At 37.4% G+C, this 14,944-nt stretch overlaps 2 protein-coding genes across 3 annotated transcripts; one reads left to right on the top strand and one right to left on the bottom strand.

Annotated features, from left to right (window-relative positions):
- The first annotated feature begins 5,162 nt into the window (after positions 1 to 5,162).
- Positions 5,163 to 6,339, top strand: LOC143557318 (BRI1 kinase inhibitor 1-like). The gene has a single exon (XM_077046423.1). The coding sequence runs from the start codon at positions 5,312 to 5,314 to the stop codon at positions 6,212 to 6,214; it is 903 nt and encodes a 300-aa protein (XP_076902538.1). The 5' UTR covers positions 5,163 to 5,311; the 3' UTR covers positions 6,215 to 6,339.
- Positions 6,340 to 9,617: 3,278 nt separating this feature from the next.
- LOC143557319 (uncharacterized) lies at positions 9,618 to 11,611 on the bottom strand. Of its 2 annotated transcripts, none has more exons than XM_077046425.1 (2): positions 11,456 to 11,599; positions 9,618 to 10,326 (listed from the first exon to the last, which is right to left on the bottom strand). In XM_077046425.1, the coding sequence occupies exon 2, from the start codon at positions 10,277 to 10,279 to the stop codon at positions 9,716 to 9,718; it is 564 nt and encodes a 187-aa protein (XP_076902540.1). In that variant the 5' UTR covers positions 10,280 to 10,326; positions 11,456 to 11,599; the 3' UTR covers positions 9,618 to 9,715. The 2 variants fall into 2 exon arrangements, with proteins under 2 accessions (XP_076902540.1, XP_076902539.1); XM_077046424.1 differs by having other exon boundaries at positions 9,623 to 10,307; positions 11,447 to 11,611.
- Positions 11,612 to 14,944: the final 3,333 nt, after the last annotated feature.

Here is a 14,944-nt window from a genome sequence, read left to right on the forward strand (position 1 = left end):
ACCAGTCTCCCGCGGATACAGGAGCGATTGCAAGTCATTCCCCTCTGAAATAAGAAAAGACAAGTGTTAGTAGAAAAACCCTAAAACAACACAAAAAGTGGGGCATACCGTAAGGAATAGAGCTCAAACCGTATTCAAGGACGATGGGTATTTGCGGCGTCCCAGACCCAGCATCCTTCCACACGCGGCTCATGTCGAGCATCACCATCCCAGACTCCGCGAAGCGATAAACCGGAGTCTGGATCTGGGAGATCTTGGCGAACCATTCCGCCTCCTGGTAATTGGAGGCGTGAAGGTTAGGGAGCGCCTTCCCGTTCTTGAACGTCATCGCGATGGGGACGACACGAGCGGAGATGTAGAAAAACTCCCGCTTCCAAGACCGAAGACTGCGCTCGGTAGCGCAGATCCTCAACCCCTTGATCCGAGTGACCAGGGTATACCAACCCTGGATGCACCTCCAGGAGTAGAAGGTCATCAAGCGGTCGACGCGGGGCTCGATGCCCTGAATACGGCACACCCATTTGAAGTGGCGAACTTTAGCAATCGCCATCGGGTGCACCTCCGTCAAATGCACACCGTGTTTCTCCAAAACACGGTATACGAACTTCGTTAATGGGAATCTAAGATTCCCATATATGAAGAATGAGGCATAAACCCCTATCTTGCCCTTAGGGGCATCATACACCGTCTGGTGGGGCTCCGGAAACTCAGGCTCGTAAGGATCGAGCATGAACTTCTTGACGATATAGTGGTATAAATCGACAGAAAGAGTACACTGGCACTCGCCAGCAGTACTCTTATCGTCCTTATCAGACGTGGACGTCGGGTTCTCGAGGTATACATCGGACTCCTCGACGTTAACCTCGAGATCATGTATAGAAGACATTTTTTAGATGTTAAAGAGAACGATTTCAGGAGAATGCTCGACAGAAAAGTTAGAGTATTCGCCAGAAATCGCTTAGAAGAAGAAGAGTGAAGTGAAAGTATGGAATGAGATGCACCCTCTCCCCCCTTATATACCCATCGCAATGAATGCGATGAATTTAATGCGGAGAGAGAGAGCGCAGGTGCAATGAGACGGCGACACGTGGATAAAGCAAGCTGGCAACAGGTGTCAGAATGGCGTGTGACATGAAACTCGCGCCCACGCGCCGGAAAAAGCGTCCTGATTGACCACATGCTATCACGTCGTCATAACTTCCTGCACATCCTGAAACCGTCAGAAGACGCCAACGTCCCTTCAGCCGTTTGGATTGTCCTTATCCTTTCACCAACTCTTCGAATTTCAAAAAGATTCGAAAAGATTCAAAAATAAGAGGGAATATACCCCCTTGGAAAACAAGAAATCATAGGACAAATGCGGGTACAATGTCAAGGCGAAACCCTTCACATACTTAGCACTTGCAGGGAATTGAAGCCAAGAATGCCTTGGAAACCAAGGAACCATAAGACAAGTGCGGGTACAGTGTCAAGGCGAAACCCTTCACATACTTAGCACTTGCAGGGAATTGAAACCAAGAAGGATCCTATGGTCCATGCTTGCGGAAAGAGAAATAGCATCCCCGCATGGCGGGAACGTTGAGAACTAGATTGTTTGAAGCTTCAAGGTGGAAGTGGTTGTTTAACATAACTGATCACTATGCCAAACTATCAAAACCTCGTGGAGAATCTACACAAGTGAAACTCAACGCTCCCGACCTGCGAGGAGGTTACACACCTACCCGCATCATACCCAAAGATCAGGCAGAAAAGTCGGGAATTTCTGCAAGTGACATTAGGAAAACTGCGGGAAGAATCCCCACGGAAAACCTTAAAAAACAAAAACCCCTCTTTAAAACCCCTTGCTTAAAGTCCAAAAGTTCACCTCATTAACAATTCATGAGAACAATGGACTGGGGGACTTGAAGAGGTAGGTCCCCGCAAAGCCCAGTTGGACCCGCAAGACACACCTTGAAGAGGTACGTCTGCGCAAAGACCAGCTGGTTCCGCAGGACCCACCATGCTCAGAGAGAAGACCTTACACGTAGTAAGCCAGCTGTTCCCGCAGGAAAGCCTCCCTTGGTACAGTACCCTGCCTGTTCCCGCAGCTATGGATACAAGCCAAGAAGGAAGGCTACCCGCACTAACAGTAAGGCTACACGCATAAGGCACTAACTCTTATACTTCAATAATGTCACCTGAAGAAGGAATGAGCAGGGCGGGAATATTCCCGCCCAAAAGAGCCAGTCCGTACGCTTCTGGAAGATCTTTTGTACTATACCTGCCAAGGTATGGACAAAATAGACAAGATCTGACCAAAGCAGCCCATGAATCAATCACAGGGTGACAGCTCACCGACAATAGTACGAGGAGGAGCACGCTCCAGTACAAAATGTCACTATCAGCCGCTGCCTACCCACCAACTCCCATCGTGGCACGTACATAGCCCGTAGTTGGTGGAAAAGGAATATTATACAGCTGGCCGTACCTGCTTGGAAACCTACCTTCGACTATAAATACTCTAACACCTTGGAACGGTATCATCATCTCATATTATCTTATCTTCTCTCTAGCTATTTCTCTCAATATACACTTATATTCAGAGCAATCTAGTCTGATTCTCACGCCGGAGGGTGGTCACAAGGAGGAACCCCCCCTTCTCAGTGACGAGCTCACGGTGTCTGTTTTGCAGGTCGAGAAGAATAACCATCTTTGCCGGACCTAACCCTCGTGGGAAACATCTACTTAACCCTAAGATTATCCGTAATCTGCCGGGGTCATTTAGTGTTTCTTCAGAAACCACTACTCTCTAAGCCACTAATTAAAGAGGAAACCCATGTTAAATCCATATACACATGTTTTTCTCCTATGTATTCAAACAACAAAATGCCAGCCGATCGAAAATATGAATCTTTATTCCTTTGTTTAGACTTTTAGGTTTCTTTATTTAGCTTTGCCAATAAAACAATCCAACGGTTACTTTTGTAGGTAATGGTTGTTGCTTCAATGCTTCTTACGGCCGTCTATTTATTTGTTAGTTCTTTTTTCTTTAAGGTCGCTCATATACCATTTATTTAAATAATAAACATGAATGATGAAAATTATAAACTTAAAAAAATAAATTTAAAGGGTATGTTTGTTTGGAAGTAATGAAATGAAGAGAGAATATAATGAGATAAGAAATGGAATGAACAAGGGAATGAAATGGATCATTATTATTTCTTTGTCTTGTTTAACTAATCTATGGGAATAAAATGAATAATTACTTTATATTGTTTGGTATCTAAAAAAAATTGTAGGAATGAAATAGAAATAATAAAAATATTCCTATCCCAAAATATATTTTTTTACAAAAAAAATAATAAAGATAAATAACCTGAAATGGTGACGGTGGTGGTGGTAGCTCCGGCGACGAAAATGGCGGAGGTGGCGGTTAGGTGGGGTGGTTGTGGGATGGCGGTGGTAGCATTGGTAGTGATGGCTGTGGTAGGGTAGCGGCGACAGTGGTGGTAGTCAGGCAGTGACAGTGGTGGTGGCGGTTATGGTCAGGTGGCGGTGGTAGCGCTGGTGGTAAGGAGGTGGTGGCAGCGGCGGAGGTGGTGGCGACGGTGACGGTGACAGTCAGGTGGTGGTGGTGGTTGTTGTTAGGTGGTAGTGGTGTTGAGAAAATAGGGTGGTGGAGGAATGGAATGAAAAAAAAGAGGAGGTGAGAATGAATGTTTTTTGTTTGAATGAGATTACATGTGTAATGAATAATTCCATTTAATTGAATAACCAAACATTACTTTCTTCATTCCCACTGTCACTCATGCATACCAAACATTATTAAGTATTTTCTAAGAAAGAGATTAAAACGTGGAAAATCAAAAGAAAATAATTATAGAAAGAAATTAATTAGGTTGGTCATATGTTAAACCATGAGCTAACTATGTCATTTCTTTGGTTCTTTATTTGACTTATCCATGTCATATGCATATCAATCTATTTTGTATGCGATTTTCAAAGTAGAATCAACAGACACGGAATATTTAATTGATTGAGACCATCAAACTAACTAGATCAATTATTTGATTTGATCAATATAACTTCAAAAATAAAATTTGTGACCTTGATACACTAATTAAGCTTGATGTTGATAAGGGTTAGGGTCATTTAGACATATATCAACGTGAAATGACTCACGAGTAATTTCAATTTATCAGCATTAGACCATCCGTAGTCCAACGTTTTGCGCGGCATTTTGATGTATAACCCCCCCCCCCCCCCCCCCCCCCGCATTTTGGGATTATTTTTTTTAAGCGTGTTGTGAATAACGCTTGAATGGCACGAGTTTTGAAGAATGTTACCGTTAAACTGTTTGAACGAAGGGTTTTGTGGTGTTGAAAAATGAAGTCTCAGGTCGCCGGATTCCGGTGAGTGGTGACCGGTAAGGGTTTTGTGGGGGGTGGTGGTGGTGTTGATCAGAGGGATGGATGAGATTGACCGTCCCGTGTTGTTGATGTTGAAATAATCGCCATGGAATCCCGACATATTTTCCGGCGAGCTGGTTTATCCGATGAATGAGAGAAGAAGATGATGATTTGTTATTTATTATTCTTCACTGCTGGCCTGTTGCTGGTATATTATTATTATTATTATTATTCATTCTAATACTACAATATTTATTATTATTTATTATTTAAAAAACAGAAAAAATAATAATGACTGGGTGCCACGTGGCGCATAACGCCTGAGGATATGGCTTTATGACTATACCATGTTTTTGTAAAAAACCATAACTATGACTAGACGCCACGTGACGCATAATGCCTGGGTCACGAGCATTATGACTACTCATGGTCTTATATCAAAACTCAATTAAGTTATGATAACTTTATGAAATTAATCTTTCTTTAAATATATTTATATAGTTGTGCGAGAGGTAGATCATATATTTAATTATAAGATTTAACCATGAGATACATAGTAGATGTGTATCTTTTTTTATTATGTTTTGAACTTGTTTATGGTAATAACTTAAAACTAATATGATATAAAACGTCATGAACTATTAAGAGGTTTTATAAACTATTAAAAGACGCCTTTTAATAAAAACAGATACACTTTAGCTTTGACCGATTTGGTCGTTAGGGTCACTAAATCGGACATGTAGAATTTGGTCTTTAGGGTCACATTGTGCATGTTACCTTATATTATAAAAGACAAACAACTCAAACTAGTCGGCCCCCAACTCTACTTGTTCACATTCTCTGACAAAATCCTCTTTGTCTCTCTCTATCCATATTATTGTTATCCGCATTTGTGTTACTTTTTATCACAAACCTAGTAAGATATGAGCCATAAAGTAGATAATGAGCAAAGACACTTGAAACAACAATCTACACCACCCCAAGATCTACCATCTCCACCACCAACAACCACCACATCACCTCCCTCAGCCTCCTCATCTCCCAGTCATGAGTTCTCATTCACCACTCAACATCACACTCTTTTTAATAATAGTAATAATAAAACCAACACCAATGCCACTCTCCAACCACCACCACCACCCGCAGCCATTGACTTATCTCCAGCGGATGATATCTTTTTCCGCGGCCACCTCCTCCCTCTCCACCACCTCCCAGACTCCCCTCGCTCCTCCAACAACTCATTGGACAGTTTTACCCTTCCCATCAACCTACTCTTTGGTAACACAAGCTTCCACTGCCACCATGAAACCATATTATCTGATTCTGATGAGCCTGACATCACCACCATCAACCCTAACAGACAAAAGTCCAAATCTTTTTCAATATTCAAAACACCCAAGTGGAATAAAACGTCTGACAATGATATGCAAACAGATGAACATCAAGTTAAAGACAAGAACATAAGTCAACTCATCAAGCGGTACATGAAAGTGGTGAAAACTTTGTTGTCTTTTCCAAAGAGGTCGAATACAAGGTTAATTAACCACCAGTCGTATTCGTTTTCTGGCAACTCAATGAGTAGAAAACCGGTGGTGATCATGAATAATGGTGACAATAAGAGGAGAGGTCAGTTATCCGCACCGGCTTCCATGAGGGCGTCTCCGGCTAACAGTGGTATCCTTGTTGCATTAGAGTGTGTGAGTCCTACCAAAATTAGGAGTGAAAGTAGCATGGAAGAATTACATGCGGCGATTCAAGCTGCAATTGCTCATTGTAAGAATTCCATTGCTATAGAAGACAAAATTCAATCTGAAAAAATGCCATAAAAACATGTGTTGAGACTTGAGAACTTGAGATGCTGTTTTAAGCTTATGCTTTCTGCTTGTTGACTTCCAAATGAGCAACATTATTTGATGTCATTAGATTGTTACACACCAATGTTTTATGTCATTGCATGTCTATAATACTTGCTTCAATCCTCTGTTTTTTTATTAATAACTCTATCTTTTATGGTATTTTGTTTTGTAATGTTAACATGGGCGGACCAAGACTATCAAACGCCCCTTTTCGAGGGGCGACCCCACCTTAGAAAAAACTTTTTTAGTGTTATACATACGTAAAAATAAAAATCATGATCTTTTTTAAAATTAGTGTTAAGCCTCCTGATAACATCTTGATCATGAACATAATTCCTAGGTTGTTGTGAATGTCATGGTTTTAGGAGCTCCATAACATAACCTTGTGATCATATGGTCAATTTCATTCATGTTCCCGATATATACATATGGCTCTCACGTATGCATACATGGCACATTTCAATAGCTATAAATGTATTGGATCTATGTGTGTATGTGTGAAGCACAAAATATATTCTCTTGAATGTTTCCCAACAAAGTAACTTTCACTTTAAATCCATAGTAATGGTATCTTTACTCATATTTTTTTAGTGTTCTAAAGTATTCATAAGATATAACTCCTGTTTGTTGATTCTAACTGTTTGGTTTTATTGACAAACTTTTAACAATTTAAGTCATTAATTAAATTTCATATTATAACAGTTTCGGTGTACAATTGATTAACGGACTTCCTCCCTTAAACCCACCCAGGTGAGGGGTATTTTCGTCAATTCATAATTCTTTTAAATCCTTTTTTATATTTTCGTCAATTCATAATTCTTTTAAATCCTTTTTTATCCCCGGTTACTTTCAACTTAATATAAAATTATAATATTTATTAATTAATATTATATATTATGTTAACACATAGTAAACGAATAATAATAATTTTTAAAAGCGTTAACAACTAAAAAACTAGCCGAGCCCAAGTCAAGCTCAAGCTTAAAAAACTACTCACTAGCCGAACTCAAACTTTAGAAAAAAAAGTTTAAAACGATCCAACCCCAAGTATACTTTGGGGGTCTAGATTAGTTGTATTATTCTTTTCTTTACAATGAATAAGAAAAATGATTGGTGTTTACTATGGAGTTTACGTTTTGCAAGTGTGTGTTTAAAGCAAGGTTGCAAAATTCGCTAGCGAACCCTAGGCCGTCAATTGGGGAGTTGGGTGTACTCGGAGTAATTGCGGATTACTCGGAGAGTACTCGAAAATGGTAAATATAACGAAAATTAATTTTTGGATATTATATACATGTCAAATATCATAAGTTTACTAATATTTATAACAAAATAGGTTAATAGCATATAAATAAGAGAAATACATTTTTAAATAATAAATTTGTCCTTTAATATTCTAGAATTACGAATTATGATTTATTTTTTTAAGTCAAAATCGGTCCAAGTTCCGACTAGATATGATTCTGACTGAGGTTGACCACCTATGATCGATTCTTAGTAACTAGGCGGAGTTAAACAAACTCGTCTCGGCGACATATCTTGTAGCGAGTACTCGGCTTTATAAACCTACTTTTACGACATTGGTTTAAAGGTTGATTCAATTGTGTAATTTATCATAGTGTAACAAGTATATATAATGAGGTTGCGCTAAATGATTTAATGTATAGCAATACACCAATATATTGCTTAACCTGGCATATGATACATTGGGGGCGACGTATCATATTCTTGATGAGTTTTGGTTTGGCGTATTGAGGCAACATATGAAATAGAATTTGTCTTATAATCCTTTAGACCAGCGTATAATACGCCCACCGCAACTTCATTATAGACTTTTAATGAACCATTTCAGTCTCGTACTTCTTATGCATGCTTCTAATCAACATAAATTAGAGTAATAAACTCAAACATGTATAGCTAACTACATTCGTCTCTATTACGAATCCAAACTTTTACAACTTTAGTTCAGAATATCCAGAAAAGAAAAAAAAAGTTACTAACAACATTAACAATTAGCAATTCCATTAACACAAAGGGGTAAAGAGTATCATACTACTTTAATTACATAATTCACCGTACTCCTTTAACCTATAATATTTACCGCCAATAAGACACAATTATGAATTATCAACAAGAATCTGAGTTCTATTATGTAAGTCACGCTTCGACTACATGGCTTTTAAGCTACATAAGACTTTATATATACTACTCGTATGTTCACTCTTGGTTAAGCTTTATAACGAACAGAACATCCTAAACATTTTGATAGATTTTCATTGTTAAGGTAGAAAAATCAAGAGATATAAAATCCAATTTTCCAAAAGTTATATATACTCCATAAAACAGAAAAAAAACTAATTATTGTCTTCATAAAAACTGTAAGAGCAGTTGGCTATCTGGTTTAATGACATGGCCTGATGGTTAAAACTTGAGATCTTAAGGTCTCAAGTTTGAAACCTGACTTAAATGGATTTTTCCACAGTAGTGGTCCTTAATGGTGTTCTTGGTGAGTCAGGCTTGAAGTGTCAATATCAGTATGGATGATTGACATTCCGTCTTAGGAAAATTTTCCCGAGCATTGAGGTGGCTGGTTCCATACAGTTTAAAAAGGAAAAAAACTATAAGAAATTTAGAATGAGAATAAAAGAGTGAGTTCCCCTATGGATGAATATATGTAAAGGGAAAGCTATTTCTTCACTGCACGCACAAATTTCATGATGTGAAAATGTGCCGAGTTGTGTGAACTTTAAGAAAAGGACTATTTTGTAATTTTCGCAATTCCCATCCATAGATTACAAACAAATATATATTATTAAAAAAACTACTATACGTATGGCCTGTAAATTTTTGTGCGACCTCAAACAAGACCCCAAAAAAGAACGTTTTGGGTTGGCCCGACACAACTAGTTTGTTAACAATATCAACTTGAACATGACCCATCAAAAAGAGCCAACCGAAATACTACACACTCAAATAAGATAAAAATGTCTAAAGTTAAATATTTTTACATTTTGTTTTTTAATTTTACAACTATTTTAGTTTTTTTATTAATACTAATAATTGTCTATTAACTTCTTAATCTCACGCTAAATATAACTCATCGTTGTTACTAGCAGTGATAATCAAACAAAAATAACTAAAAAGACACTAGTTATAAAAAGATTTCTCTTGAGTCTGAATCATCAGTTATATACATAGTAACCAAGTCCCTTTATGTTACACATTCATAAATAAACATCAAATGGGTTGACTTAAAACACGACTCAAACATGACACGATGTTAGGTGGTTTTGGCACGACATAGATAAGTATATAGGTCAGGTTAGGATTGAAGAATTCAACCTGCCTAACCATACACAAAGTAATGAAAAGGAAATTGTATAAAAACAATTAAACGAAATTAAATAACAACCTTAATGACTAACAACGTGATTCCATAATGTTTGGGCCAAAACTACAAACTACCACAAAGGTTTAAAAACATAGAACAACAACAGATGAGGACACCATAAACACATAAATCAAAATCAAGAACCCAAAATGCATAGCCCAATTCCTCTTAAACTTACCAAAGTAACTCTTAGGAGGCTCCTGATAATGTATCTCGAACTCATCACCACCACCCACCTTACCACCCGCACTCGCATCAACCACACCCATGTTCATCTGCCTGAGCCGCTCAGTGGCTAACCCAAGGGTCAACTTGTGGCACCTCCTCTGGTATTTGAACCCATTGATGCACCTAAGGGTCTGAGCCACTGAAACGTAGAATATGAGGTGGGAAAATGAGAGGAGGCCAATGGGCATCCAGCAGTGGCGACACTTGAGACGAGGAGTGTTGACCATGGCCGCAAACATCACGGCTAGGAAGAGGAAGAAGAGTTGGAAGAGCTTCCATAGCTCCTTTTTTTGTTGGTCAACCGCTCGCTTTTTCTCTAGAGTTTTTTCAAAATGGAGTTGGATTATGGTGTTTAGGGATTGCAAGGCGGCCTCGCTTTGTGTCGAATAGTTTTGGTGACTGGTTTCATATTCTGCCATTTAAGTGTGATACACAAGTAGTTGTTGCCTGCTGGAGAGTGCAGCATCTAGTTAAGCCATACAAGCATCTATAGTATATAACTATATATGCAAAACGTTCGATTAACGTACATAATAGTTAAACATCTCTTAAGAGATTAGGAATGACAATTCCTGAACATGACACACAAAAAAAACTTGTTTTGGTAGGGGTGTTTATGAAACCGAAAAGGCCGAACCAAAATAACCGAACTCAAACAAATCTAACGGTTTAGTTTTATGTTAATGAAAAACCGACTTTTGGTTTGGTTTGGTTTCGTTTTAGCATATAATTGAAACCAAACCCGACTTTATAGATTTTCATATTAATTTTAAGTTATTTATAAGAATCTAATAAACATTACCCAAATATTTTAGCCCAAATGTATAATAATCAATTAACTATTAATTAACAAAAAGATCTAAGCCCATGTTCATTATTTTGGCACAAATTTTCTTTTCGGCCCAAAATTGTCAAGCCCAAAAGGTAAAACACAAACTAAAAGCCGAAAATGAACGGCTTTTGAAAACTAAATAACAGAATTTTCGGTTTTTGGATTGTTTTGATCCCAAAACCGACCCATGCACGCACCTAGGTTTTGGGTTGTTAAACTGTTTTATGAAACATGCCAACTCATACAATAAATGGGTTAACCTAACATAGAAAGAGAAACTTCACAATTTAACGAAGTTAAAACTCATTTAAAAAAAAAAACCTGAAGCCGTGTAGTAAAGTTTAGATCTTTTGGGCTCCTAATTAGCTCAAGTTTAGATCCGCACAAATTTAAAGTTTATTCCAATCTCTTAGGAAACAAAATTGTATAACATAATTAAACTACAATAACCAAAATATTATAATAAAAAATTAAATAAATAATGTCAAGAGGGTCCAATTGTGTTCTCTGCACACAACTTTTAGGGAAGAAGACAAGAAGGGTAGTAAAGGCAAAATTATGTATTTTTTTGAGCTTTTGGGTTCCTTTTTAAATTAAAAAAAAAAAACCTTGTTCATCATAACCAGTATCTGTTGTGTAAATTGATTTTTTTAAAATTTATTTGATGTTTGAAATGAAAGGTGAAGAAGTTACAATTCCAGATCTAACAGTAAACAGTAAGATGAGCAAGAAATGTAGAGGAATATGAGCATACCTAAGTAACTTGAGCTTGTGGTTTAAATTATTGCAACCAGCTGCATACAAATCACTGTGTAAAGGATTAGAGTTGAGAAAAGGTAGAAAAGAAACAATGAAGATGAGTCATTGAAGATTGGAGCGATGAGTGGGAGTAAGTTCAGTGAGAAACGGCAAACCCCAAGATACTTATTTAAATAAGTTTATTAGTAGGTGGATCCTAAGTAGTTATATATTCACACCCCAATTGTCTTATTCACACACTTTTTAACTCCATACGATCGACCGTTATATTATCGTATAAGGTTCAGATTATTGTTAGTATTTATTGGCTACGCATGGACCGGTGAAATTCTATTCCACACATTTGTGTAGACACCATACGAAAGTATTGTTGGGTTTCGGGGGTGACTAGTCAAAAATTTATTATCAAAACTCGGTTCGATAATAGATAGTTAACTAATTAAACAAGTTAATTAATATACGCAGCAGAATATAAACGAGTAATCAACACAAACAACTAAACCCGAAAGGATTCGGTTACAAACGACAAGAGCACAGACATAATTAATATTTTTATAAATAATCTACCGATGAGATAAATATACATTATGGTAAATGAATAACCGTTCAAGGCACTGAGGTACAACAAACGACACTAGTGTACGAACTGAAACGAGCTGGGTGGTGGTGCTGGTGCGTGAATATAGCGGTGGCGCATGACAGCGGCATCACGAGACAGTTGACGGCAGCAGTAGTAACTTCTTGCAGCCACGGAGAGTGGCGCTAACTCGACAATGGCTTCCGACGTCTAGAAGCAGTTGGCGATGGCCTTTTGTGAGGCAAGCGGTGGTTGTTTGTGGTTCTGTTAAACTTCGAAAGATAGTGACGACGGTGTTTGGCGGCTCCCCTTTTCTTTTCCAAGAATTGTGGAGAGCTTTTTCAAGAACCTCATCGGCTCCTCTTTGATAATCTTACTATACTACTAAAACATGCAAGAGTTTCTGCATGGCACCATTCTAGGGTGTCCAACCTAGATGCCACATATATGTCATGTCACATATTTCATTTCTTATTAATATCAAATCACTCCTAAATACTCTATAAACTTTTACATTACAAACAATCAAATTCATTTTTATCTCTCTCTCTCTCTCTCTCATTCTTGCGGTTTAGCCATTCCGCCAACTGTCTCTTCCATATTTCTGATAAAGTATTTATTCTACGATATTGGTCGATTCTAATATGTTATTCGTTATTCTTATTGTCATTCCATTTTCTTTGCACTTTGTTGTTTGTATTGTTTTTAATTGTAATATTATTTCTATAATCTATTTGGGTTTTACATCAAACTCCAAGATTCAATAACAGTTCGAGACACCGAGGTACAACAAACGACACTAGTAAACAAACTGAAACGAGCTGGGTGGTGGCTGACGGGGGAGTGAATGCATAGATGGCTCATGAAATCGGCATTGCGAGACAGTACACGGCAACATAGTGGCGCTGACTCGACAATGGCAGCCGTGGAGAGTGGCGCTGACTTGACAATGGCTTCCGACGTCTAGAAGCGGTTGGCGATGGCCTTTTGTGAGGCAAGCGGTGGCTGTTTGTGGTTCCGTTAAACTTTGAAAGAAAGTGACAAAGGTGTTTGGCAGCTCCCATTTTCTTTTCCAAGAATTGTGGAGATCTTTTTCAAGAACCTCATTGGCTCCTCTTTGATAATCTTACTATACTATTAAAACATGCAAGAGTTTTTACACGACATCATTCTAGGGTGTCCAACCTAGATGCCATGTCACATATTTCCTTTTTTTATTAATGCCAAGTCACCCCTAAATACTAAATAAAATTTAACATTACAAACCCTCAAATTGATTTTTATCTCTCTCTCTCTTTCATTCTTGCAGTTTAGCCATTTCCGCCGGCCGTCTCTTCCATATTTTCGGTAAGTATTTTATTCTACAATAATGGTCGATTCTCATATATTATTCGTTATTCTCATTGTCATTCCATTTTCTTTGCACTTTGTTGTTTGTATTATTTTTTATTGTAATCTGATTTTCGTGTAATCTATTTAGGTTCTACATCAAACTCCAAAATTCAATAACCATTTGAGACACCGGGGTACAACAAACGAAACTAGTACATGAACTGAAACGAGCTGGGTGGCGGCCGCCGGGACATGAATGCAGCGGTGGCGCATGACAACAGCATCGCGAGACATAACACGACAACAGTAGTAACTTTTGGCAGTTGTGGTGAGTGGCGCTGACTCGACAATGGCTTCCGATGTTCCAGAAGCGGTTGGCGATGGCCTTTTGGGAGGCAAGCGGTGGCTGTTTGTGGTTCCGTTTAACTCCGAAAGAAAGTGACGAAGGTGTTTGGCAGCTCCCATTTTCTTTTCCAAGAATTGTGGAGAGCTTTTTCAAGAACTTCGTTGGCTCCTCTTTGATAATCTTACTATACTATTAAAACATGCAAGAGTTTCCACATGGCATCATTCTAGGGTGTTCAATCTGGATGCCACATAGATGCAATGTTACATATTTCCTTTCTTATTAATATCAAATCATCCCTAAGTACTATAAAAACTTTAACATTACAAATACTCAAATTCATTTCTTTCTCTCTGTCTCTCATTCTTGCGGTTTAGTCATTTCTGCCGACCGTCTCTTCCATATTTCCTGTAAAGTAATTATTCTACGAAAATTGTCGATTCTCATATATTATCTATTATTCTCATTGTCATTCCATTTTCTTCGCACTTTGTTGTTTGTATTGTTTTTAATTATAATATGATTTTCTTATAATCTATTTAGGTTATACATCAAATTCTAAGATTCAATGGACATGTTGACGTTTTTGAGATATACGAAAACATGGTTGATTTATTTCGTTATCATAATTATTCTGTTAATTATTCCAGTTACATCCATTGTATATTTAACAATTTTGATTTCTGGCGTTCCAAATTGGTAGATTGGCTAATTTCCTGGAATGCGTATTTGATGGAAAATAGGTTTATTGTGTCTGTTTTAGTCAATATGAATGTATTTTTAGTTATTAATTTACGATTATATATTATTTTTTATAGCTTACACAATTCATGTAAATTAATTTATTTTTGTATGAATAATTTTTTTTTGTTAACATGTGTGAATTTTATCTTTAAAGTCTTGACAATAACTTCGTCATCATTTAAAAAATTTATAGCATATTGGTTAATTAGTAAATTTAAAAAAAATGGAAAGTTTTTTTTTTTATTTTGAATTATAAAGAATTATATAATACACGGTTTCCATTTTCTTATATTTGACGATTTTTAATTTTATTTAAGGCTAAATGTCAAAATCAAGTTGGAAAACATACTCGTGTTTTGGTTGAAGATTTGAATCAGAAAAGGAAAGATTTTTGACAGCTTGTATCGTGTTATTTGGGTCGCATAATTCTTGGCTAGCGCATGCAAATGTTTAGGCAAGATTTCGAGTTCATATGTTAGGTTTAAAGATTTGAT

The sequence above is a fragment of the Bidens hawaiensis genome, unplaced genomic scaffold (genome assembly GCF_021521415.1).
Source record: "Bidens hawaiensis isolate Kalapana, Puna unplaced genomic scaffold, B.hawaiensis_p1.1 tig00018889_1, whole genome shotgun sequence".
Lineage (NCBI taxonomy): Eukaryota > Viridiplantae > Streptophyta > Magnoliopsida > Asterales > Asteraceae > Bidens > Bidens hawaiensis.

Excerpts from the sequence above, each read along its gene's own strand:
- LOC143557318 (XM_077046423.1), top strand. The coding sequence starts at position 5,312 with ATGAGCCATAAAGTAGATAATGAGCAAAGACACTTGAAACAACAATCT.
- LOC143557319 (XM_077046425.1), bottom strand. The coding sequence starts at position 10,279 with ATGGCAGAATATGAAACCAGTCACCAAAACTATTCGACACAAAGCGAG.